Below are 26,962 nucleotides of genomic sequence, written 5' to 3'. Positions count from 1 at the left end.
CAGTTGAATAGTGACTAATTAAGTGATGGATGTTGGTAGCCAAGACTGGTATAAACCAGTACTTTGTCAATGTTTTTGTTTTTGGTACTGGGGATTAAACCCAGGGGTGCTCAAGCACAGTCACATCCCCAGCCCCCCACCCTTTTTTAAATTTTGAGACAGGGTCTTGCTAAGTTGCTGAGGCTGGCTTTGAACTACAGCCTCAGTCTCCCACGTTGCTGGGATTACACACAGGGGTAAACCCCTGTGCTCCACCTTTGTCGATGTTTCAAAACAGATTTAAGGTCATTTTCAAATCTGAACTAGGTGTTAAGGATTCAATGTTTACTAGGTGTTAAGGATTCAGAATGAAGAATAAAAGGAGTGGGAAATAAAAAATTAAAAGGACTTGAAATGTGACTCAGTGGTTAAGCACCCTTGGGTTCGATCCCCAGTACTGGAAGAGGCAAAACTATAAAGAGGGTAAATATATCAGTGACTGCCAGGGGTGGGGTGGGAGGAGGCTGAACAGGGCAAGCAGTAGAGATTTTTTCTGGACAGTGAAAATGTTCTGTATGACTTGGCAATGATGGATTCATGATATGACACATTTGACAAAATCTACAGAACTTATAACAGAATTAAACCTTAATTACATAAATTTCTAAGAGGCTCGGGATCCCAGGATGGAATGCAAATGCCAAGAGGAACCCAGCTGTACAAACTTAAAAAACTGTGTGTTGGGGGGATATTGAACCCAGAGCCTTATATAAGCTGAGTAGCCTTTTTATTCAAAATTTTAAGGGAAGACTGTTTACAAGAACCACTAACCAGTTGAGAACTAGATACAGAACTTCTGGCAAATTAAGTTATAGAATACACCTTAGTAGTAAGGCTAAAGTGGGTCTTTCTTCCTCGTCCTCACCCCAGATTTAGAACTTAACATCTTAATGTGCTTAGGCTGCTGTGATAATGCAGTACTGTAGATTGGATGGTTTTGGTTTATAACAAATTTATTTCTCAGTTTTGAAGGATAAGGAAGACCAAGAACAAGGTGCTGGAAGAGTTGCTTCCTTTATGGGCCCTTTTTCTTCCTTACAGAGAGAGCTGTCTTCTTGCTGTGTCTCACATAGCAGGAGGAGCCAGAAGGCACTAATTCCACTGGTTGAAGACTCCACCCTTCTGACCTGATCACCCCACATCCAAAGAGTATCATACTGGATGTTAGAATCTAATTATAATTCTTACGGAGACACATTTAGTCCATACCACTTGGTTATCATTTAATTGGAATACATAGTACTACATGTGGAAAGCATATTTAGGATGCCTAGGATGACTGGCTTGTCTTTAAAAGGCAGACCCTGACTCTTGTCTAGGTGTATTCATCTTGTGGAACCAAGAACCTAATAGTACCAGAACATGAAAATAAGCATGGTATACATCATTAGTGATGTGCCCACTAGATTATGTGGCTCAGTGAATAACAATTCTTATCATTTAGATCAACAGTTCTTGCTATTATAAAGAGGTATGCAGAATATCTGAAACTCCTTTCCATCTATGGCTACATAAATGAGAACAGTGGATGTGCCTATTTCTGAGCCAAGGAGAAAACGTGCACAAGGAAAATCCTTTCCCAACACTGTAATGGGTAAGAAAGTATGATGGAAGGGTAAAGAGTAGTATAACAAATTTGCATGCTGTGAACTGTCAAAAGTGACTATAAAATTCTCGTGGCTAATTTGGAAAGAACAATCAGTTTTAAAGTTCCTAAAGTTCCTAGTCTCCTTACACAACTATAACCTAGTATGCAGAAATTCCTTCAGTGGGTTCTCATTCTGGTTATACATGCATCCCATCTATGACCATCCCTATAAATATAATTGAAAGGTTTATGAGATAGTTTCTTGTAAGACCTCTCAATATAAGCCAAAGCATCACACAGTAATGCAAAGTTGCAGCACACTTCCAGAGGTGCCAACAAGATGAAGCCCAGGTATATATAGACTGTAGTCAGAAATATAGTTACTTACTATATTTAACAAATGCTAACTCAGATTTTCTTTTTTCAGATACTAATGCTATATTAAGGAATTCTTATCCTAGATGATATCTTAAGACTAAAACCCCTTGATGCATTACAATTATGAATTTAGAATTTGTGTGGACATTAATGGTCTTTCCCCAAAAGTCAAATAAAGAAAACAGACAGAATTATCTAAAATTACAAATTAACAATTTATTTAAAAGTTTTCATCTTTTTTTAAGAAATAAAGAGGTTTAAATAACAAAAAGTTTGCAAAAATGGTAATTTTGTTATATCCTAATGCTTAGGTGTGTTATGTAAATTCCAAATAAGTAAAATAATATAAAAATATATTTTTTCAAATCTTTATAGAACAAAAAGAAAACCACATTAACCATTAAATACTTTTGGGTTTTTCTCTACTCCTCCCACAGATGAATTCAAAAATATAAAAACTAATGTACATTTACACTCTGAAGTACAAATCTCCAACAGCCCAGTAATTATGTGCAAAGTAGACATATATTTACTTGCTATGGAAAGTTGAATGAAGAATCATCACTAAACACTGATTATGGTTCAGAAAATGGTGTTGTGAAAATGTACAATCATACATATACTTTTGGTAATTATGTACTTCTCTTTTTAAAGTAATTATAGCTTTCAGAGGTAAATCTTTTGAAGGTCATCTTTGAAGAGTTGTGAGGTGGCTATTTTATTTCAGATTTGTCAGTAACTTCAAAAATCCAAGCCAGGAGAGGATCATTTTCTTTTTTTCTCCACGTGGTCAGTCAGTTTCATTCTCTTAAGGAAGGCCTGATGAAGTTAGTTAAGAGGATGTATTCCATGAACCACCAACACAAGTTTGTGAACTGTCAACTAAAAACACCACCTCTGACATGGATGGATTCATTCAATCCATGTTCTACCAACTTAATGTCTTCTAGATCATCTTTTATGATGCTAATCAAGTGACTAAGGCCTTCCTGTTGTTGTTTCAAATGCTAGAATAAAATACAACATATTAATGTGTTATGCTATTAAATTGCAAGCTACTCATAAGACTATTTTTGACTATTGTACTAGCAATACAGTACCTAGTAACTGCTCTAAATAAATCCAACATGTATAAACATTTTTACTACATCATTTACTAATAAAAATTTTATATAACCCACAGTAAAAAGTATACTCTCAAGAACAAAAAAAATGAGCAACATATTAAACAGAAATATTTTTAGATGGCTGTTCTTTTTAATCAACCTTTGATTAAAAACAAAGGTATAATATTAAAACAGAACTTAAAGAAGGTACTTAAATATAGATGAATATAGATAGCCAGAAAAATAATCACTTTAAAAACCGAATTTTCATGTTTTGAAGTACAGAGTATGTAATGATGGTAATGGTGATGATGAACATAGTTGCTAACATTTTTAGGAGTCCTTCCCATGTACTAAGATACTGTTTAATAGCTTCACTGACATTAACTTGCATTAATTCATTTAAAATCCTTGAGCACCCTTTGGAGTACCAGGGTCATTTGTACTTTACAATTAAATAAACTGAGACATAGGCAAGTAATTTGCCCAAGGCTGTAAAGTAGATGGCAAGCTGTGGTTCAATTCCAAAACATTTTGGAAAGGTGGATGTTTATATGATTTCTAATTTTATTGCATGTACAGACTCTTTAATATGGCTCTGCATTATAATATGCTGGCATCATAATTTTAATGCAAGTACTTACACCATAGACTATAACTGACCATGTGTATACTTTCCAAGAACCTAAAAGCCAAAGTTTTTAAAAATAGCATAAAACAGCAACATCCATTCTAAAGCACATACTAGATTTGTTGTTAATGACATAACTATCTAAAATCCTCAGGGTCAGGCCAACATACCTATTATGTTTCACCAAGTTTACCATCTTTGTATATATATTTTGTTATTGTTTATATATATACACATATAAATACACATACATATATTTTTCTTGTTGCTGCTGTTGTTGCTAGGGATTGAATCCAGTGTTGTTGCTAGGGACTGAATCCACTCTACCACTGAGTTACACGCCCAGTCTTTCTTGTATTTTTAATTTTATTTTGACAAATGGTCTTGCTAAGTTGCTGAGGCTGGCCCCAACCCTGTGATCCTCTCTGCCTCAGCCTCCCGAGTTGCTGGGATTATAGGCATGCAACACTATACCTGGTTTGATATATGTTATTTATACACAATCGATATCTGAATAGCTTTCATTAAATAAATTTGTATTTATACTAACGAAAATAAGCTACAGTAATACTTCTTTTTCATTCATTCAAAGTGAGCCTTAAACAAATGGTTGGAGGTTCTGGCTACCCCAACCTCTCCATTGGTCCCTCATGGGTGAGGGGATCAATAACTCAACATACTTGTATGTGGCATACAGGTTGAGAAGGTATGATCTACAACAGGAGCTCTTCAATTTAGCATGCATATAGATCTCCATATGACCTTGGTTGAGTAGATTTAGAATAAGAACTGAGATTTTGTATTTCTAGTCCTGCTTCTGCCTATGCTTTACGTAGCAAGCTCTAGATAACTTTGGGGCTTTTATTACCTCTAAATTCATCCTTTTTATGTTGAGAAGAGGTGGTGATGGGGATGATTCACTTTTTTTTTTTTATTGTGGTAAAACAGAAAGTGAAATTTATCATTTGAACCATCTTTAAGTATAGTTCAGGGGTATTAAGTACATTCACATTGTTGGGCGGCAATCACCACCATCCATCTCTAGAACTTTTCACCTTCCAAAATTGAAATTCTGTACCCATTAAATAGTAACTCTCCATTCCCTCCTCTCCTCATCCCTGACAATCACCATTATTCTTTATTAACTGGACTACTTTAGGTACCTCATGTAAGTGGAATCATACAAAATTATTTCTTTTATGGCTGGCTTCTGTCACTAAGCATAAGGTCTATCCATGTTATGGCATGTGTAAGAATTTTTAGGAGGAAATAATATCCCATTGTGTGTGCATATACACGGATGTACATCTGTTCAGTCTCTGCTTTCAACTTCCTTGGGTCATATAGAAGTGGAACTGATAGATCACCCAATAACTCAATTTTTAATTTTTGAGGCACCACCACATTGATTCCCATAGAGGCTTCACCATTCAGTGCATGAAGGTTCCAACTTCTCCACATTCTTCCAACACATTATTATTTTTGGATAATAGCCATTCTAATGGATGTGAAGTGGTAAGCTGACACTTTTTAAAAAGTACATCTTTTTACAACACTTACCTGCTTAATTTCTCGCAACAGATCTGCATCTATATAATATCTTTCTTCAGATTTGACTGCTCCAAAATGATTTTGCATTCTGATTTGGGACATCAGTTCATTTAGTCGGCCCTAAGAGTAAGAATGGATCAAAACACAACTGCTAACAACAGCAACTATTTCAAAAAGAGAATCTTTTGAAAGGATAGTTTCAAAACTCTCAATTAAAAATTTACAGTTCTCGCTCTGTACATTATCTGAAGCACTATACCAGCCAAAAAAACCCATGACTAAGTTCACTTTAGAAAGGAGTTTTCAATTAAAGAGAACACAATGTTAAAAAAAAAAAAAAAAAAAAAAAAACGCAAAATTCTTGTTTGAAAACTGCTTGAAACTTGTCTGCAAATCCACCTGAAATAAATTCTAGTTCTATGTTTTCAAAGTGCTTACTTTGAACTGAGTAGGTGCATTTAGTTCACACTGAATTGTATCTAACTGAACCCGCAACTGTTCTTCATCAGCCTGGATAGCATAACCACTTTTCCTTTGAATTTCCTGTTTGATTAGGACCTGTTTAAAAACAACAACAACAACAAAAAAAAGTCATCAATACTAACAGAACTCTTTTTTCAGTTATGCAAGTAATTTTATTAGTTGCTGAAAAAAATTAGCTGAAAACAAACACTAACAAAATAGCTGGGCAAAGTTCAAGAGCTGACTCACGGTTCCATGGTACCAGATAGAAGTATCACTTAAGTGCTGGTAGAAGGAGTACAACAGTTCTTTTAAACCTATGGTTTTAATGCCTTTTTTAGAAGCAATAGAAAAGGTATGTAACAACACCAGTTTTACACATTGATAGCCTTTCAAAATCAAGGGTTTTTTGATACAAAAATGTGAGTCTATAATATTTTAAGTTTTTAAAATTTTTATTGGACTTTTCCTTCAGATTTAAAAAGCGTATTTGCCTGTCAAGAAACAATACAAGAATATAAATGGCAAATTTTCTCCTCGTACTTGAGAAACAGTGGTGACTGAAGTTTATTCTCCTTTACTTTTTGTTGTTCACACAGACAAAACATGCATGCACATACATGGACCCAAAATACAACTATACTGTTTGTTATTTTGTGACATGCTTCTTTCTTTATGCCAACTTAACAGTACATCAGGAGTCTGCTGAGACCACTAAAGGCAGATTTGCTCTGCTCTTACTCCCAACCCCAGGTTGCACTGTGTCGAAATTGCAAGTTCCTTCAAACTTTCGTCCATGCTCCTAATCTTTTATGAAAAATGAGGTATTACATACATATAATTACAAAATTAACTCTATTACAATCACATGAAAATCCTTAAGAGGTATGGCTCTAATTTGTCTTTTTAATAGCTACATGCCTTTTCATGTATTATTAACCAATAATCAATCATCATTATCTTGACAGGTGTATATTTGTTTCTAGTTATGACTATGAACGATGCTTTACACATTTTTGTGTAAAGATCTTTGTGGACCCCCAATAATGAGATTGCTGGGCTTAAAAGTGTGTCTGCAGGTATCCTAGAAGCTGCTAAAACTGCCTTCTTCCCAAATTCTAACAGTGTAGACCATTTGAGTTACTCAAACCATTTGAGTTACTTTTCTGCCAGTCACTGGTAGAGGTGGTTAAAATTTTCCAATCTGATGAGGGTAAAAAAGATCGCATATTTTTTTCTTTAATTTGCAAATCCCTGATTCCTAGTAAGCTACAGGAGCATCTTGGTTAAGAGGTAACTCTGTTCTTCTGTGAAGTGCCTTTACACATCTTTTGCCCATGTTTCAATTAAATTTTCTTATCAAATTATAGAATCTCTTTTGGATAATATGTATATTAACACTATAGAGAAAATAAGTGCTTTTTGTAAAATTTCCACAAATATTGACACATGGCTTCTGGTATCTTTTGCCATAGTTTTCTAATTCTTATGTAGTAAATTTTGTTTTATAGTTTCTGATCAAGTGTCTCTCTTAATTCCTGGAAATTATACATGCAGCCTCCTAAATTTTTTAAGAGTTGAGTCTTTAATCTACTTTTGTATTTATATGGTGCTGTGGTCTAAATTTTATTTTCTTAGAGATGGAGAGCCAGTTATTCCAGCATTGTTTACTAAACAATCACACTGAATTGAACTACCACCTCTGTCATATGTCATGTGTCCAGACATACTTGCATCTACTTACAGATTCTATATATTCTCTTCCAGAGATCTTTATGTCTAATCCTATATCAACACAACACTGATTTGAACACAAGAGTTTTAAAGTAGGTTCTAAAACCTTACTTGTAAGGGAAGATCCCCTTCATTTTTTCTTTTTTGTTCCCCAAGAACACTTATCTTTCTTTATTTAAAAAAAAAAAAAGCTTAAAGAATATTTTAATCCATTTTAAAAAAGCTTTAATTCTTTTAATCTAAGAATATGGTTTTATCTATTTGTAAAGACCTCAAATCAGATTTTGTATACTTTCCTCATAAATTTATTCCTAAGTATTTTATAGTTTTTGTTATCATAACAAATGGCATATTTTCCTATTTCCATTATGGTAAAAAAGCTAATTTTTATACTTCATAACTAGCCAGCTTACACTGGCTTACATATTCTACGGTAAATTCTCTTGAGTTTTCTGTATAATCATGTCATCAGCAAAAAGACTGATCTCTTGTTCAGTGTTTATATATTATTTTGTTGCTTATATTTTTGAAAACCTCCATGATAACAGTGATTAATAATGATAAGACTGCGAATTCTCAGGGTCTAGTTCTAAATATGACTTATATGTATTGTGCCTTTTGGAATATATGCTATTTTTGGATAGTCTATTATATATTTTCTTTTAATGTGTCAATATACTAAGTTACACTGAAAGACTGTTATAGAACCCTGCATTCAGAAAAAAACTTCACCCAGTTGTAGTATATTTCCTTAGAATTTGACAAATAGCTTGGTTCTCTTTGCTTATACTTCATTTAAAATTTCTGGGGTTTTCTGGCCCTAATTCAATGAGGTATAATCCACATACAACAAAATTCACCCACTCAGATGTAGAGTTCTATTAATTTTGACAAATATACGGTCATGTAACCATTACCACAATTATGAGGACCCGAGTTTGATCCCTAACACTGCACGCACCGCCCCCAAGAGAGAAACAAAGAAAAAAAGATACCAAAAGAAGTACAAGACAAGCAACAACAGGTGTTGGCGAGGATGTGGGGAGAAAGGTACACTCATACATTGCTGGTGGGGCTGCAAATTAGTGCAGCCACTCTGGAAAGCAGTGTGGAGATTCCTTAGAAAACTTGGAATGGACCCTCCATTTGACCCAGCTATCCCACTCCTTGGCCTATACCCAAAGGACTTAAAATCAGCATACTACAGAGATACAGCCACATCAATGTTCATAGCTGCTCAATTCACAATAGCCAGACTGTGGAATCAACCTAGATGCCCTTCAATTGATGAGTGGATAAAGAAACTGTGGTATATATATATACAATGGAATATCACTCAGCTATAAAGAATAATAAAATTATGGCATTTGCAGGCAAATGGATGAAATTGGAGAATATCATGCTAAGTGAGATAAGCCAATCTCAAAAAGCCAAAGGACGAATGATATCGCTAATAAGTGGATGATGACACATAATGGGGGGAGGGAGGGGTTAGTGTTAGGGTTAGAGTTAGGGTTAGGGAGGGGGGCAAGAATGGAGGAAGGAAGGACTGTATAGAGGGAAAAGAGGGGTGGGAGGGGCGGGGGGAAGGGAAAAAATAACAGAATGAATCAAACAACATTACCCTATGTAAATTTATGATTACACAAATGGTATGCCTTTACGCCATGTACAGAGAAACAACATGTATCCCATTTGTTTACAATTAAAAAAAAAAAAAAAAAGAAGTACAAGAAGTTTAAAGTAAGTTCTAAATCTGGTAAAGGAAGTCCCCTTCATTATTTCTTTTTTGTCCTCCTAGAAGCTAGTTTCAAACACTTACCCAAAACAAAAACAAAAACAGTGAACGAAAACGTGCAAAAAATAAAACAAAGTGTTTGGGGTATAGCTCAATGGTAGAGCTCGTGCTTAGTATGTATAAGGCCCTGGGGTAATCCCCCATACAACCCACAAAAGTATATATGAAATATTTCCATCGCCCCAAAAAGTTCCCTACTGCCTCTCCTCTTCTCCAGCCTCTAGCTATACTGTCCATTTTTGCATAATGTCATATAAATGGAATCATGCATTATGCAGCCCAAGTTTTTTTTTTTCTCTAAACATAATTGGCATTTTTTAAATTAGAAATATCTGTTAATCTTTTTTTTAAGGCACTAAAAACAGAGATGTAAAATGGTACAGTGGAAAAAGTTTGACAATTTCTCAAAAAATTAAAAACCATATGACCCAGAAATTTCACTCCTAGATTCATACCCAAGAAAATGGAAACATAGATCCACATAAAAAACACACAAATATTAATGACAGCATTATTCACAATAGCCAAAAGGTGGAAACAACCAAAGTGTACATTAATGATGAATAAATAAAAATGCAGAATATTCATGATGAAATACTGTTCAGCCGTAAAAGAAAATGAAGTACTTTAACATGCTACAACATCAGTTTGTATTCCTTCATTTGATTTTTTAAAATGAAGTTTTTTTTAAGCCTATATATTTTTCTCTTGAGTACAGTTTTTGCTATATCCCACTGACTCTGGTATGTAATCTTTGTTTTCATGATAGTTTATAATTTCAGTTTTTTATTGTTCATTCTTTTCATTCTTCTATTTTCTCTTGTTAATTACGAAGTTCTGTTGTTTTTTAACCATTAGTGGTTACACTCCCTTTTCTGGCACTGAAAAATCACAAGTATTTTTCTACTTTATGAAGATTAGACATCAGTGATTTCATATGTGCTTTCTTCATAACAAGACGCTTTATTTCTTCATGATTTTCCCTCATCCTGTTACTAAGATGTGAACTTTAGAAAAAGTTTTAGTCTCCTTACTCACCCTGTAAGACTTCTCCAATGTTTTACTGAGGTAAGTTTGGTACTTACAATTTGGACCATTATTTCTTCTGAGTCTCTTTTTTCTATTACAGAAACCTGTATTCAGCACATATTTCACATATATCATCTTGTAAATGTTGGGGGGAAAAAAATTCCAAATTACTACCTGTAAGGTTCTATGGGAAAGATCCATGAGTTTCCGTTTATACTGTGCAATTTTGGCCATAGTTGTAGTTTGATTCTTTTGTAGCTCACTAATATCTTCGGATATAATCTGTGGGAAAAAAATGTCTTTTTTGATAAGTCAAGTATGGGGACTACAATTATTTGTCAGGTACACCTATATGCAAAGCCTAATTCTTAGATAAACTTGAAATTCATCTCTCAAAATACAAAATTCTTTCTCTTTAATTCTGCATTTATAGTTCTTCCTCCTTATGTGTTGAAAAATTATAAATTACTATTAAAAGACTTCTTTTGAGCTCTAGAATATTTGGGCAATGCATAGTAAAAATAAAACATGTATTTCAGAAATAAGGAATTTTAAGTAATATTATGAAATAGAACCAACAACCAGGTCTGAAGGGAAAAAGATAAAGATCTATATGATGATAAGATATAATACAGTCCAATTATCACTGTTACAGAATACTTGGAGTAATCAGATTGGAGAGGAAAAGAAATACTAATTCTACAACTGAATATATGTTTATGCCACTGGATCTTTGATTTGTTCTTTGCCTGGCTTAAAATCCTACTATTCTGCCTTACAAAATCTTAATGATTAACAAACTAGTTTAAAATTTCTCCATGTCACTAAAGCATCCCAATTGCATTTAATCCTATAACTGTCCCATCATAATTAATCATTCTATGTCACTGGCTAATATAGACATAGAAAAGAGGATAAGACTGTACAACACAAGTCTACCTGTGTGCATCATCACCTTGGAAGGAAATAAATGCCAGACCATTATGAAGAAACAAAATTAGGTGGCCGTCTTACCACCCACAGTATTTATCAACAACCTAGGAATTAACCAAAAAGGAGCACGCAAGATTTTTAAAAAGAATATTTTAAAACAATTCTGAAGGACATAGAAGACATCAGTGATTAAAGAGACAAACTATTCATGAATGGGATGATTTAACATCAGGATTCAATTCTTTACTAATTAGTCTTTACATTTAATGCCATTCTATTAAAAATTCTAGCATTTTGAAAAACTGATTCCACTATCTTTATGAAAAAATAAAGACCCACAAAGAGCCAAAAAAACCCTGAGAAGAACAAAAACTGAAAATTCAATCCACTAGCTTTTAAGATGTGTTGCAAAGCCATAAGAGCAAAAGAAATGTAAAATTAATGTGAAAACAGACCAACTGGCCCCTAAAACATAACAGATCTAGAATTAGATCATTTATATACATATACATATATATATAAACATGTTATAATTGAAATTCTTAGATAAATGGAGTAAATCGAATTTCTTTTGGATATTTGAAAACCAGATCCACCATTCAAAGAAAAAGTTCAAGCCACATAATATATAAAAAGGTGAATTCCATTGAGGACAAACGGGCAAATGTGAAAGATTGAACTCTAAATGTTAGGAAAAAAATGTAGATGAATCTTAGAAGAATGGTTTAAGCAAATTCCCAAGGACAAAAAAGGAAAAAACAAAAAAATCCAATGTATACCATTACAATAAAAGTAAAGAGTTCTATTGCACAAAGGACATCAAAGCAGAGATAACTGATGAAAAACTAGAAATTACTTGTAATATTAAAAATGAACAGGGGTGGCCTAGTGCAGCAGCAGCACAGGCTGTAATCCCAGTGGCTTGGGACGCTCAGACAGGAGGATCGTGAGTCTAAAGCCAGCCTCAGCAACTTAGTGAGGCCCTAAGCAACTCAGTGAGACCCTGTCTTTAAATGAAATACAAAAAAGGCTGAGGAGGTGGCTGAGTGTTAAGCACCCCTGGGTTCAATCCCTGGTACCAAAAAAATAAAAATTGGGGTTAATATCTAAAATAAATGAACTACTGAAATAATATTTTGCATTAACAAAAATGAAGGACAGAAACCATTTGTTCATTTCAGTAGATACAGAAAAAGCCCTTGAAAAACGTTCAACATCCCCTCAACAAAACATGGTACTGAAAGAATGTACCTCATAAAGGTCCTATTATGACAAACTCATAGCTAATCTCCTACTGAATGAGGAAAAACTCAAAGCTTTTTTCTGAAATCTGGAAAAAAAAAAAAAAAAAAGAAAACCCAGCATGCCCACTTTTGCCACCTGAATACAGTTTTGGAATTCCTAGCTGATCTATAAGGCAAGAGAAAGAGAAAAGATACCCAAACTGGGCATAAGGAAGTTAAACTGTCCCTGTTTGCAAATGACATGATCTTATATATAGAAAACCCTACCACCGAGTTCAGTAAAGTTTCAGGATACAAAAATCAACATAGAAAAATCAGTATCATTTATTTCTATATATTAACAGTGAACTATTTGAAAAATAAACCAGGAAAACAATCCCATTTGTATAACAAAAACTACTGGGAATAAATTTAGTCAAAGAAATTAAAGATCTCTGCTCTTGAAAATATAAAACAATGATGAAAGAAAATGGAGACAAATAAATGGAAAGATACCATGTGTCCACAGATTGGACGATTTGATATTCTTAAAATGTCTACATTAGCCTGGCGCAACGGTACAGGCCTTTAATGCCAGCGTCTTGGGAGGCTGAGACAGGAGGATTTCAAGTTCCAAGCCAGCCTCAGCAACAGCAGAGTGCTAAGCAACTCAGTGAGACCCTGTCTCTAAATAAAATACAAAAGAAGGATTGGGGATGTGACTCTGGTTGAGTGCCCCTGAATTCAATCCCCGGTACCCCTCCCAAAAAATAAAAATAAAAATAAAAACAAAAAAATAAGATGTGTCCATCCTCCCCTAGGCAAACTATAGATTCAAATGCAGTGACTATCAAAATACTAATGACATTCTCACAGCATAGAAAAAAAAAAAATCCTTGGCTTAGGGATAAGTTTAGTGGTAGAGCACTTGTCTACTGCAAGGCCCTGGGTTCAAATTCCAATATTTCAAAAAACAACTAAAATTTGTATGGAACCACAAACAACCCATAAATAGCTAAAGGAATCTTGAGCAAAAAAATAAAATAAAATAAAATAAAATAAAATAAAATAAAATAAAATAAAACAAAATAAAGCTGGAGGAATCACACTGACTTCAAGATCTATTACAAAGCTATAGTAATCAAAACAGCAAAGTAGTGGCATAAAAGGAGACACAAGGACCACCAGAACAGGAAGAGAACCCAGAAATAAATCCACACATTCACAGCCAAGTGATTTTCAATAAAGGTGTCAAGAGCATACACTGGAGAAAGGAGTCAATTAATAGTGTTGGGAAAACTGGATTATTCACATGCAGAAGAATTAGATCATTACCACTCACCATATACAAAAATAAACTCAAAATGGATTAAAAAGACTTTAAAACTTGGAACTATGAAACTACTAGAAGAAAAGAAGAAAAGGTCCATGACAATGGTCTAGACAATGATTTTTTTTTTTTTTGGACATGACCTCAAAAGCAAATTAAACACTTCAACAAAAGAAAAAGGAAAACGGAATTATATTTAACTAAAAAGCTTGTACTGCAAAAGAAATAATCAACAGAGCACAGAGAAAACCTACAGAACGAAAGAAATTTTTGCAAACTACCTGATGAGTTAATTTCCAAAATTTATAAGGAACTCAACAGCAAGAAAACCTGATCTAAAAATGGGCAAAAGACATTTGATAAAAAATGAGATACAAATGGTAAACAAGTAAATGCTTAACATTAGTAATTGCCAGGAAAATGCAAATTAAAGCCACAATGAGATATTACCTCATACCTGTTGGAACTGTTATAATCAAAAGGACAAAAGTGTTAGGAGCAGGGTCTTGGAAGGGGTGGCAGATGCCATGCTTGGCCACAAAGGCAGCAAGAAGCAGCCTTTGAAACAATCTAGGTAGTAGGCCAAGGAAATGGATGAGGAAGATAAGGCTTTTAAACAGAAATAAGAACTCTGACAAAAAGCAAGCTGTTCCTTATGTCTGCTGTGATGGTCACGTGACCCTTGATTCTATTCCTATTTAAATATCTGGATTCCCTACCATAACATCATTTGCCACCTATAGTTAGAAGTATTGTCTTGAAGTCTGTTGTAAATTTAAGAAGAAACTTTCAATTAAAAAAAAGAAAAAAATTAAGTGTTGGCAAGGTCATAGAGAAAAAGGTATCCTTATATATTGTTGATGAAAATGTTAAATTAGTATAGCCAATTGTAGAAAACAGTATGGAAGTTCCTCAAAATATTAAAAATAGAACAACCATATGATCCAGCAATCCCACTACTAGCTATCTATCCAAAGGAAATTAAATCAATATGGAGAATATTTGATTTCTGATGTTTATTTTAATACTACTCACAATAGCCAAGATATGTGTTCAACCTAAGTGTCTGTTCAACAGATGAACAGACAAAGAAAATATATTATATACACACAATGGAATTTGGAACATGGATGAATCTGGAGAACATTATGTTAATGTGGAATAGGTGAGGCAGAGAAAGGCAAATACCAAATGACCTCACTCATATATGCAATCTAAAAAAGTTGACACAAATAGAGAGTAGAATAATTATCAGAGAGGTTTGGGTGACTGGGGAGGGTAAACAGGTTGATCGAAGGATATATATTTACAGTTAGAAGGAATATTTTAAAAATCCAGAATAGGCAAGTATATAGACACAAAAAGTAGATTAAGTGATTGCCTAGAACTAGCAGTTGGGTGGGGAAAAGGTAGGTAAGATGGAGGGAAAGAAATGGGAATGACTACTAAATGTTACGGAGTTTATTTTGGGGTGATGAAAGTATTCTAAAATTGACTGTGGTAATGACTGCACAAACACTGTAAGCAAACTAAAAGCCATTGGATCATATACTTTAAATGGGTGAACTGTACCTCAATAAAGCTGTTGAACAGAAAAAAATAGGGACATTACATAATAATAAGGTAAATTTGCCATGAAAACAGTTCTAGATAAGCATGTACCTAACAACAGGGCTTCAAAATACATGAAGCAAGTGGGCACTGTGGTGCTCAACTGAAATCCCAGCTACTTAGAAAGCTAGTGCAGGAGGGTTACAATTTGGAGACCAGTTGCTTAGGTAACTTAGTGACATCCTATCACAAAATAAAAGGTGCAGTAGTGCACACCTGTAATTCCAGTGGCTCAGGAGGCTGGGGCAGGAGGATTGCGAGTTCAAAGCCAGCCTCAGCAACCTAGTGAGGCCCTAAGCAACTCAGTGAGACCCTGTCTCTAAACAAAATACAAAAAAGGACTGAAGATGCAGCTCAATGGTTGAATGCCCCTAAGTTCAATCCCCAGTGCCAAAAAATATAAAAAATAAATAAAGGGATGGACAGTGTAGCTCCAGGATGTAGAATGCCCCTGGGTTCAATCCCCCGTACCACAAAAATCAAACAATTGCTCCCAACCCCAAAACAAGGGAGCAAAAACTATAGAAGTCAAAGAAAAAAAAAAAATTCACACCATTGCTGCAGACTTCAGGAGAATATTCTTTCCAAAGGCTCATGGGTTATAAAATCTTAACAAAGTTGAAAGAATTGAAATCATATAGTTAAATTAAAGAAACTAACGAAATACCAGAAAAATCTCCAAATACTTGGAAATGAAATATACTTTTAAATAACCCATTAGTCAAAAACAATCAAAATGAATTCTCAAAGGATATCAGAAAAGAGTATGAGTATTAAAAATTTGAAAATAATATTTTTGAAGTATGTCAAATCAAATTTATATGATCTTAGGGACCCTCTTATGAATAAGGTAGTTGTATAAAGCTATAATTGTTAATGTGCAGTATACTGGTTCCCCATAACAGAAAAATGGCAACCCATGAGAAAAAGAATTAAATGTCTACAATCCCTCTTCCTACTTCGAAGGCCAGAGAATGAAAAGCTAGTTGCTTACATCTAATCTGGTCTGATGCTGCTTAGTCATCTGATCTTGAACCTTTAATCTTCGAAGCAGTTCTTTGAAACCCACCATTGGTACAGGAATTAACCTGAAGAAATACAAGTAGTCAATCTTCTGATCTTAAGCCTATTACTACAAAATATGAAATCAAGTGTTACATTATATTTTATTCATCCTTTTTTACAAATAAGGAAATACATAGTTCAGTCAAAAATTAAAATGAAACTCAACGTAACTGGGGAAATGGCACTCAAATTTCTTCATCCCTAGTAGTTTTCACCACACTATGCTGCCTCCCCAAACATTTTTTTTTTAAAGCAATGAAAACTCCTTAAATGTTCAAATTGCAATTAAAAGCTCAGCTTACATCTGTTTGCTTCCATAGTAGTAAATATTAGCTTGAAGATACACTTACTTTTCAGAATCAGGATTATCCACCTTGGCTTGTTCCCAAATAATAGGATCAACACCTACCACAAAGAAAACATATTTTTTCTAAAACAAACTATTTTCTGTTTCAAATATTTGTATGGGAAAGATTTTCCTCAAAGTAAAATTAAAACTCAGAAGCTATAATAAAAAATGATTATAAAATATGATCATTCTAAAAATAGAAAGTTTTATAGGACAAAGCTTAAAAAAATAAAAAAGTACAGATTGAAAGGAAATGCCTAAAACCTATAGAATAATAATAGATTAACCTCCAGAATACAGCAAGAGCTCCTATAAGACAAAGATCCTAATAGAAAATGGACCAAGGACATAAATAGGTAATTCACAAAAAATACAAACATTTAGCTAATTCAATTCTGCTGGTAACAAGGAAAATGCAGGTTACAATAAGTATTAACTTTAATTTCTTGCCATCAGCAGCAAAAAATATCACTGTTAAGAATTTAAATGGAGTAAGGTGCAGAGGCAGCACACCTGTAATCTCAGCAGCTTGGGAATTTGAGGCAGGAGGATTTTGAGTTCAAATCCAGTAAAAGCACTGGGGATATGGCTCAGTGATTGAGTGCCCCTGAGTTCAATCCTTAGTACCCCCCGCCCTCACCAAAATAGAATTTAAATGTTAGAGCTTTCTTTAGAGGGCAATTTGGCAATATCAAACATATATATCTAACATACATAATATGGATTCATATTTCATTTCCAGAGATCCATTCTAAAAAAGTATATACCTGTGTAGTACAGACAATTCTATGAGGAAACAGTTTATAAAACTGAAAACTCAGAAACAACACTGGAGTTAAACAGCAACATATATCTGTAAAACACTATGTAGTGTTTAAATAGAATAAAATTTACTTTCAGGTACTGACATGAAAAATACTAAGGAAGACTATAGGTGAAAAGGCAAACAACTGTAAATGTACAGTGGAAAATCCTTCTTCTAAAGGAGCTATAAGTACATATGAATGAATTTAAAATCACAGAAAAGGATTAAGAGTTACTTCTAGAGAAGGAAAATAAAGGAGAACTAGTCAACCTAGTTAGGTTTTACAGTAAAACAAAAATAGGTTTTATTTGAATATTCAGTTTAAACAAGAGATAAACTATAAGAAATCAAAATAATATGAGGGTAGATGAATTATGTATTTTTTTCTTTAATTCATAATTTCTCAATATTTCTAACATTAGCTATATAATAAACAGTTACATGAATGAATAAATACAATATTCAAAACTATCTCACAAATAAGTACACATGTGATAAGCTCATACTCATTAACATTAATGACCAACCAACATCTCCCAAAAGAAGGGGAACACTTATTTCTAAATCTTTCATTTTTTTCAATTGTATGACTCAAGAAACATACCAGCAGGAGGATTCTGTAAAAGCTGTTTGATCTGTGCAGGAGAAAGTTCTGTTCTAGTCATAGAAAGCGTTACACCAAGTTGTTGCAATTGTGTTTTTATATTGGCTTGTTCAAAATGTGCATATAGTGTTGTAGCTGGAACTCTTCTTGATGTACCATTTGGAGAACGCTCAACAACATAAATGACAACTTCCGTCCTGTAGGAAAATAACCAACTTATAAAATATTGAGCATATATAACCCAAAGCCACAAATATCGATACAACATATAATTTTAGAAGGGTGCTAGATGAATTCAGAAATGGTTTTTACAAGGGAATTAAATTTTTTCCTCAAATCTTGGAAAATAAACCCTCATTCACTTGTCAATTAATTTATATGATAAAAGTTAAAATGTGGCAGGTAAATAAGATAAAATTTATAAAAAGGTTTGATCAGCTTCAAGGTCCTATTATAAATATTATTTGATAATTTTTCCAGAACTGAGAAATACTTTGAAGATTCTGCTGAAACTTATGGTTTGCTTCTCTGCATTACTGATAGCAAGAAGTAAAATTCAACCTTAAAATCCTAAAGTAAATGCCTTGCCACTAAGACTAACAATTATATGTAGGACATGGGAAGTAATCATTTATTCATGAATGAACACAAACAGTAATGTTAACTAACTAAACTTTCTAGTAACATCACTGTGGCATTCAATTTGCATAAAGCCATGATAAAATATTCCCTTCTGGTCTTGAATGAAAATCTATGAAATTATTAGCATCTAATAAGTTAAGAAAACCAAAATCAAAAACAAAAAAAGATCTTAAACATTTATACAAATACTGAATAATCACCAGTTGGGAAGTAACATTCTGTTCTGAGATGTAATCTGTGCTTCAGCAACAAAAAACTCTTCTGATTACTCTTTTTGGACCAGGGCATACAGAAATAAACAGTATATTTTATGTATACTTACTGATCATCTGGCAATGTTTTAATACCCTCTACATTTACAGTTAAGGTCTGGTTTCCTCCCAAAATTTTGTGCAATGATTCTACCAACTGCTGTTGTTGGCTTCGAATATCTGTTTCCTTTTTGTTGAAAACTAAAACCACTAGCCCATCTTCATCTTTATTATTGGGCATACAACTATAACCTACTGCCTGTGAAATAACAAAATAAATAATATTAAAAATATGTACAGATCTTAAGTCAAGTGTTTAACATTAATAGCTTAATAGCTGCTCAAATGAGGGAAAACAGCTTAAAGCTTGATTATGAAGAAAATAACACATTCTGTACCCAAAGAGGTCACACAATTATAAACTATATTATCCAAGAATAATATAAACATGGTGAAATTAAAGTATGATCTTTAGAATACTAACTGAAGAACTTTTACTGGGACAAAATTTGATATTCATTATTGTTGAATATTTTGAACCACAGAAAAAACTTTTCATGTTGTTATAAATATGACTCCAAAAATCATGGGCCAACTGTATTTATTTCAAAATATACCTGATTCATAGAATCTTAAAGTTTAAGATAGATAAATAAGTGATTTACCAATAAACACTTTTAGTGTACAATAACGAAACTGTCAGGTTAAAAATACTGTAAAAGTGCCTATCATTTTATGGTTTCATGTAACAAAACTTTATTAAACAGGCTGGTTTATTTATTTATTTATAGTTGTAGATGGACAACATGCCTTTATTTATTTTTTTATGTGGTACTAAGTATCAAACCCAGTGCCTCACATATGCTAGGAAAGAGTTCTGTCACTAAACCACAGCCCCATCCCCAAGCTAGTTTTTAATGCAATATTAAACATGATAAACTATAGTTTGCGAAAATATTGCTCTTTTGCACAGAAGCCTTTTATCTTGTTACCACTTACAACTTTTAAAAAGTATTTAAATTTACTCAAGTGTACATTATGCATTTTACTAAAAGCATATTATACTTCAACTTTTGAAAAAAGAAATTTAAATTGTTATATTCAACTTACACTTACTATTGCATTTCTTATCACTAAACAAAAGGATTAAAATTTCACTAATGTACTCAAAGAGATATATAGGTTGGACATTTGCAATCCAAAGTGCTTCAAATTCTGAAACTTGTGTCAACATGATGCTGTTAAGTGGAGATTTCCACACCTGCTCACATAATGGGTTTCAGTCAAAACAGCAATGTGCTTCAGACTATATGTACAAACTATATATTATAAGTGAATTTCATGTTTAGACTTGGTTCCCACCCCCAACGTGAGTTTCATTATGCATACGCAAATATTCTTACTCAGATCTGCAATCTGAAATGTGTTTGATCCCAAACCTGTACTTTTTTGTTAGAGTGATGAGACTAAGATAAGTTCTCTAACAAGTCAGGCTGATCACTTCTTGTTCCACTCTGTTCAAGCATCTGATCCTCAGCTTTGTAGCCCCAAACACAGGATTATGTACACATTGGATAAGTTTAAGAGACGGACACAGGCCAACATAACTCAGAAAAGGTTGAAGTACAGGGGTGGGGGTATATAGCTAAGTGGTAGGACATTTGCTAGCATACAGAAGGCCCTAGGTACCATCCCCAGCAACACACCCACACACACACACACACACACACAAAGGTTGAAATATAAACTTGACTAAAATACATTAACTTATTACAGATAACACACTGTCAAGTAGACCTAAATACTATCACTAGAAGATGAAAAAATATCTGAAGTCAAATTCAAATTAGATGGTTGTTTGATAAACAAGTTATTAGAACAAAGAAAATGGACAACATTGTTTTCTTGGCTTTGGCTATTTATAATAGTGGCAATAGGTTTACATGTACCAAGGAGAATTGTCCACTAACTGTGTTGCACTTTGCTTACCAATGTTATATGAATATAGCTAATGTATAATTTTGAGTTTCTTCTTTACAGGTGTCAGACAGACCATTTCCCTTCAGTTATAATCACATTCTAGTGATACATCTTCTTTAGTCATATTCTGATCACTCTGAGTCACACATACAAGAAATCATTTTGATTTTATAATTTATGTATTTTTAAAAGTATAATCATACCATGTTCAAGGAGTACTAAAGAACCAAGCAACTGTTTTCTTGATGTAATTTTAATACAAAAGTCATGTTCTTTCTAATTTATTCTCTTTTAAGTGAAAATCAAAAACAGTATTAATACCTTAAATCGGCAAAAGGGATTTTCTTGTGTGAATTCCACTGGTGGAATATTATTATTGAAATATCCTTTTCCTGTTCCCCAAAATGCCTGCAGTTGATTCCATTTTGCCAAAATAGCATCTCTCTCATCTCCCAATAGAGTTGGAGCAGAAAGCGCACTCGCAGTATTTATCAGCTGGTTGGACTGGGTAGGAGCTTGAGCAGGCTGACTGAAGAGACCACCTAATGCTAAAAACAAACAAACAAACGAACAACACAAAAAAACCAATTCAAATCCTTAGATGTAATAGGCAGAATGATGTCCCTCCTACAACCTAAACTACAGACCCTGTATATATGTTATCTTACATGGCAAAAGGGACTTTGCCAATGTGATTAAGTATACTGCAATAAGGAGATTATTCTGGGATTACCAGGATGGGTTCAATGTAATCATAATTGTCTTTTAAGGTAGAAAAGGGAGCTCAGAGTCAAAGTGAGATTGGAAGATGCTATGCTGCTGTTCTGAAGATGGAGGAAGGATCCACAAGCCAAGAAGTGTAGGGAAACGGTAGGAGCTGGAAAAGGCAAGGGATTGGATTTTCCCCCTAGGGCCACCAGAAGTATCACAGACCTGCCAACACTTTAACACTTTAAACTTTAAATGAAATCCATTTATCTGGATTTCTGATCTCTAGAACTGTAAAGTAATCAATTTCTGATGTTATAAGCTGCTTTGTGGTACTGTTACGGCAGTATGGGAAACTAAGACACTAGAACAAATCTTATAACATTAAACATGTGGGCTGGGGTTGTGGCTCAGTGGTAGAGCACTTGCCTAGCATTTGTGAGGCACTGGGTTCAATTCTCAGCACCACATATAAATAAATGGATAAAATAAAGGTCTATCAAAATTAATATTAAACTTGCTTTTCCTAATGATGATAACTTAAAAAAAAAGCATATGGACATGGAAAATAAAGTTTGTAAAGTTACAGGATTTTTTAAAATAACATTGCTATTATATTTCTATAATATAAATTGGGAGATAGAAAATAAGTTAAAAATCATTATATCAGCTTAATAAACACTGATTACAAAGAAAAATATAGTGAAAAGATTAATGTACTAAGCATCAGGATGCTAGGCTAAAGTTTTAGACAGCAGTGTAACTTGGAGCAATGCCTCCAATGGAAACAACGGCAAAGTTGACAGAGCAGATAAATACTTTCAAAGTATGAGTTAAGAAAGCTGTCAAGCATGGGCTGAGATGTAGCTCAGCGGCAAAGCATTTGCCTCACGTTTATTCACAAAGCCCTGGGTTCAATCCCCAGTTCCAAAAAAGAAAAGACAAAAAAAAAAAAAAAAAGGAAAAGAAAAGAAAGTTGTCAAGCAACAGCTGAATCACTACATGGCATTAATTCATATGACAAAACAGTGATCTTTTGACGATCTGATTATATCAAAAGTCTCAGGGTGGTACTAACAAAGGGAAGAAAAAGTCTAAGGCTCAGAGCTTAAGGCAAAGTTTATCTAGCTAAAACTTATTAGCAATACTGGATTTTCTTTGTACTTAATTTTGGTTATCTTTTTTTTATTTCTTCTTTTGGAGCGGGGGTGGGGGGAAGGGTCTCAGTATACTGCCCAGGCTCAAGTAACCCTCCTGCCTCAGTATCCTAAGCAGCTGGTACCACCATGCTTGGCTGGTTATATTTTCTTTAAAGAAAATTATAATGGTTTGTTTTTCCCTTTAGAGCAGCAATATAGATCTTCCTTAAAATTTTTACTACATAATATTAAGAGGAAAGAGATTTAGAGAAACTTCTTAAAAGGATATGCAGATAAGGCAAAAAACCATGAAGATATTACCAAAATGACCTTGAGTTTTAGAACAAACTCTACATTTGACATTTAAGTTCTCTCTCAGCTCTAAAGAGCGAAAGTACCACCAAACTTCGTAGGCTTCTACAGAGAAAGAGAGGGGCTCCTGTTATCATCTAGAAGAGTATTATTAGTACCCAAATGGGTATATAAAAATTGGAAAGAAATGGACTGGAAATCATTAAGAATCCTGGTTTAGTATAAGCTTCCTTTTTTAGCCTTGAACAAGAAATTTCAAGGCTTTTTCTTCAACTTTTAAATGAGAAAAGTGAAGTAGGATCTATACTGATTTATATTCTGCCTCCCCTTTTACACTTTACACTGGATTACAGTTATAGTCTACTCAAAATTCACTAGCTAGAAGACATTAATGAACTCAAATTACAAAATCCAATAGATTCTCTTCAAGTCTTAGCATATTAGATTTCTTATACCTTCCTACCTTGTCAGAGCCCTTTTGCTATTATTTCTTTAGCTCCCCAAAGAAAATCTTTAACGTCTATTGAACACACCTACTCCTAAAAAGTCCTTCTCCTTTATATATTTTTAAAAAAATTTTTATTTGTTCTTTTAAATTATACATGACAGTAGAATGTATTCTGACATAACATACATACATAACTTCCCATTTTTATGGATGTACATGATACGGTCCTTTAGAGTTCTTAACAATATATTCTCCCCTGGTGTGTGTGTATAAAAATTTTTTTGTGTGTGGTACTGAGGATTTAACCCTGGGAGAATCTACTACTGAGTTACATCCCAGCACTATTTTTTAAATTTTTCTGGTACCAGGGATTGAACCCAGGGCACTTGACCACTAAGCCACATCCCCAGCCCCTAATTTGTATTTTATTTAGAGAAAGGGTCTCACTGACTTGCTTAGCACCTCGCTTTTGCTGAGGTTGGCTTTGAACTCTGGATCCTCCTGCCTCAGCCTCCCAAGCCACTGGGATTATAAGAGTGTGCCACTTTTTTATTTTTTATTTGAGACAGGGCTTTGCTAAGTTGCTCAGCTAGCCTTGAACTTGTAATCTTCCTGTCTTAGCTTCTCAAGTAGCTAGGACTACCTGTGTGTGCCACCAGGCCTGGCCACATACTGTGTGTGTGTGTGTGTGTGTGTGTGTGTGTTTTTACCATGTATTCATGCAACAAATCTAAGTGTCAGACAGCTAAATACTAAGGAAAAAAATGGTAAATAAGGCAGACTACATCTTCTAAACAAATTGAGCACATCAAACAAATATTAACAACTGTGAAAAGTTTCTCTAAGAACAAAGGCTATGAGTACTAAGTAAGGGAGTAATTCAGCCTGAGAGAGGGAGTCAAGAGAAGTCTGTCTCATCAGAAGTAGTCAGCTAGGCCATAGGAGTAAGAGTACAAACAGAATGTGCAAAATCTCTGCGGGGAAGGAACTGGCAAAAGCATAAGGAATACTGAAGGATGTGGTAGGGATAAAAATAGGATAGGGGTATCAAAGAAGTGTTCCCATTTGCTAAAAATGTGACAAGGTGAGTATCAATAATAATGAGCAGGGTGCAGTGGTGTGGGCCTGTAATCCCAGCAGCTCAGGAGGCTGAGGCAGGAAGATCACAAGTTCAAAGACAGCCTCAGCAATTTAGGAAGGCCCTACACAGCTCAGTGAGACTCTGTCTATAAATAAAATACAAAAAATGGGCTTGAGATGTGGTTCACTGGCTGAGCATCCCTGGGTTCAATCCCTGGTGCCTAATAATAATAATAATAATAATAATAATAATAATAACAACGAATGCAACTAACTGAAATATATTTATTAAAGCCCATACATTCAAATGATAATTTTAAAAAGATCAAAAATTTTAAAAAGTTCCAACTCACTGGACTCTACTAGAAATGAAGTCACCAACTCCTTCTTATAAAAATTGTCCATTAAAAATAACTTTCTGTCTTTTCCATTAAACTATGTATCAGGGTAACCAATTAGACTTGGGGGGAATGAAGAAAAAACTCCTTTCAGTTTTTTCAGTGAGGAAGAATTTCAGTGAGGAAGGAGGAAATTAGAAAATTACCATTTTGTAATTTCTCATAAAATAACTCAGGCAATGATCATCAATGAATGAAGTCATCAGATTAAAGGCCAATGAGGAACTTGATAAGACAGAGATCAGCTACTACCATATTAACCCACTAATCAATTTCAGTGTCAGTGAAAGCTGGAGAGCCTCCCAATGTGATATAATATGAAGCACATAACACCACCTGCACAGCATTCTTGCCCACAAGTCTCAGCTGAATATAAGCAAGTCACCAAAGCTAACTTCATTTACCAGAATTATGAAGGATGAAGTTAAATAATACAAAGAAATAACCATAAAAAAAATACAGAATGGGGAACATTTCACAGGACAACTGGCCCAATTTCTACAATAATTCATAAGAGGGAGAACAGGAAAAAGGGAAATTCTGTATACTAAAAACCTTAAAGAGTCATAACAAGAAAATTAATGTGTAGACCTTATTAGGATTAGAAACACCAAATGAATAAAACATTGTGAGACATATGAGGACATTTTATTATGGATCAGGTATTAGATAATATCAAGGAATTACTGTGGATTGGAATGATGTCTTTTTTTTTTTTTTTTGGTACCAGGGATTGAACTCAAGGGCACTCAACTACTGAGCCACATCTCCAGCCCTATTTTGTAATTTATTTAGGGACAAGGTCTCACTGGGTTCCTTAGTGCCTCACTGTTGCTGAGACTGGCTTTGAACTTGTGATCCTCCTGCCTCTCCCAAGCTGCTGGGATTACAGGCATGTGCCACCATGCCCTGTGATGTCCATGTTTTTAAAGAGAAAAACACTGTATAAAGGGTGAAATGATGTTTAGAATTTGCTTTAAAGTATTTCAACTTAAAAAAAGGAAAAAGGAGCTAGATAAAAACAAATGTGACACATTCTGACTTTTCATTACTCTAGACAGCAGACATATATAGTAAATGTTCACTGGATTTACTGAGATAATAACTGACCTTAACTATTTGATAGAGTAAAGAACAGAAACCAGATTAGTGTGCTAAGAGGAAAGAGCAGGAGAGAGTCTACTCTAACAATCATTTCAAGTAGTCTGTGAAAGGAGAAGAGTGGTAGTTGAAGTAAAATATGAAAGTATGATTTTTTGTTGGTTTACAATTGTTTTTAAGAGAGGGGGGAAAAACAACTTCAGGTTGTTTACATGTGGATAAAAAGAAAAGTTGAAGACTTTTAGGGGTTGAGGAATGTAGTCAAAAGAATCAATAGCACAGGGCTATTCTTGAAGAATAGAGATCCACGGCACAGGTGTAAAAATCAGGAGAAAAAACTGCTTACAGATGGAAGGAGAGAAACATTTAAAAGTGGAAAAGTTGAAGGAACTGCAATGAAGGATTCCATCTGCTCTTTGAAGAGGGGGTCAAGATCATCTGTTAAGAGAAATTTGAGATTTAAGGAAAATAAAGATTCAAAATAGCTATAGAAAGTGGGAAAATAAGTTGAAAATAGAAAATCTATAGGATTACCAAGCAATGTTGAGGTCCCAACTGAGATTTGTGATCCAGAATTTACAGAGGTTATTCAATCTTCTGTGTGATTTTTTTCTCAAGCACCATTTGAATGGACAGATTCACAGGTTTAGGCTTTCTCTCTCTCTCT

The 26,962-nt window shown here is 34.1% G+C and overlaps 1 protein-coding gene across 2 annotated transcripts in view; it reads right to left on the bottom strand.

Moving 5' to 3' along the window:
* Nucleotides 1–2,019: 2,019 nt before the first annotated feature.
* Nucleotides 2,020–26,962, bottom strand: part of NUP54 (nucleoporin 54) — a 30,711-nt gene continuing 5,768 nt past the window's right edge. For both annotated transcript variants that reach the window (XM_079152728.1, XM_079152729.1), the window contains 9 exons: nucleotides 21,431–21,657; nucleotides 19,201–19,388; nucleotides 18,237–18,433; nucleotides 16,829–16,883; nucleotides 16,408–16,501; nucleotides 10,491–10,598; nucleotides 5,732–5,851; nucleotides 5,303–5,413; nucleotides 2,020–3,012 (listed from right to left, as the gene is read on the bottom strand). In XM_079152728.1, the coding sequence (XP_079008854.1) occupies nucleotides 2,884–3,012; nucleotides 5,303–5,413; nucleotides 5,732–5,851; nucleotides 10,491–10,598; nucleotides 16,408–16,501; nucleotides 16,829–16,883; nucleotides 18,237–18,433; nucleotides 19,201–19,388; nucleotides 21,431–21,657 (1,229 nt within the window). In that variant the 3' untranslated portion in view covers nucleotides 2,020–2,883. The remainder of the gene's footprint in view (nucleotides 3,013–5,302; nucleotides 5,414–5,731; nucleotides 5,852–10,490; nucleotides 10,599–16,407; nucleotides 16,502–16,828; nucleotides 16,884–18,236; nucleotides 18,434–19,200; nucleotides 19,389–21,430; nucleotides 21,658–26,962) is intronic.

The sequence above is a fragment of the Sciurus vulgaris genome (assembly GCF_902686455.1).
Source record: "Sciurus vulgaris genome assembly, chromosome: 9".
Lineage (NCBI taxonomy): Eukaryota > Metazoa > Chordata > Mammalia > Rodentia > Sciuridae > Sciurus > Sciurus vulgaris.
The sequence above is the reverse complement of the archived record's forward strand: the minus strand, read 5'-3'. Positions and strand labels throughout refer to the sequence as shown.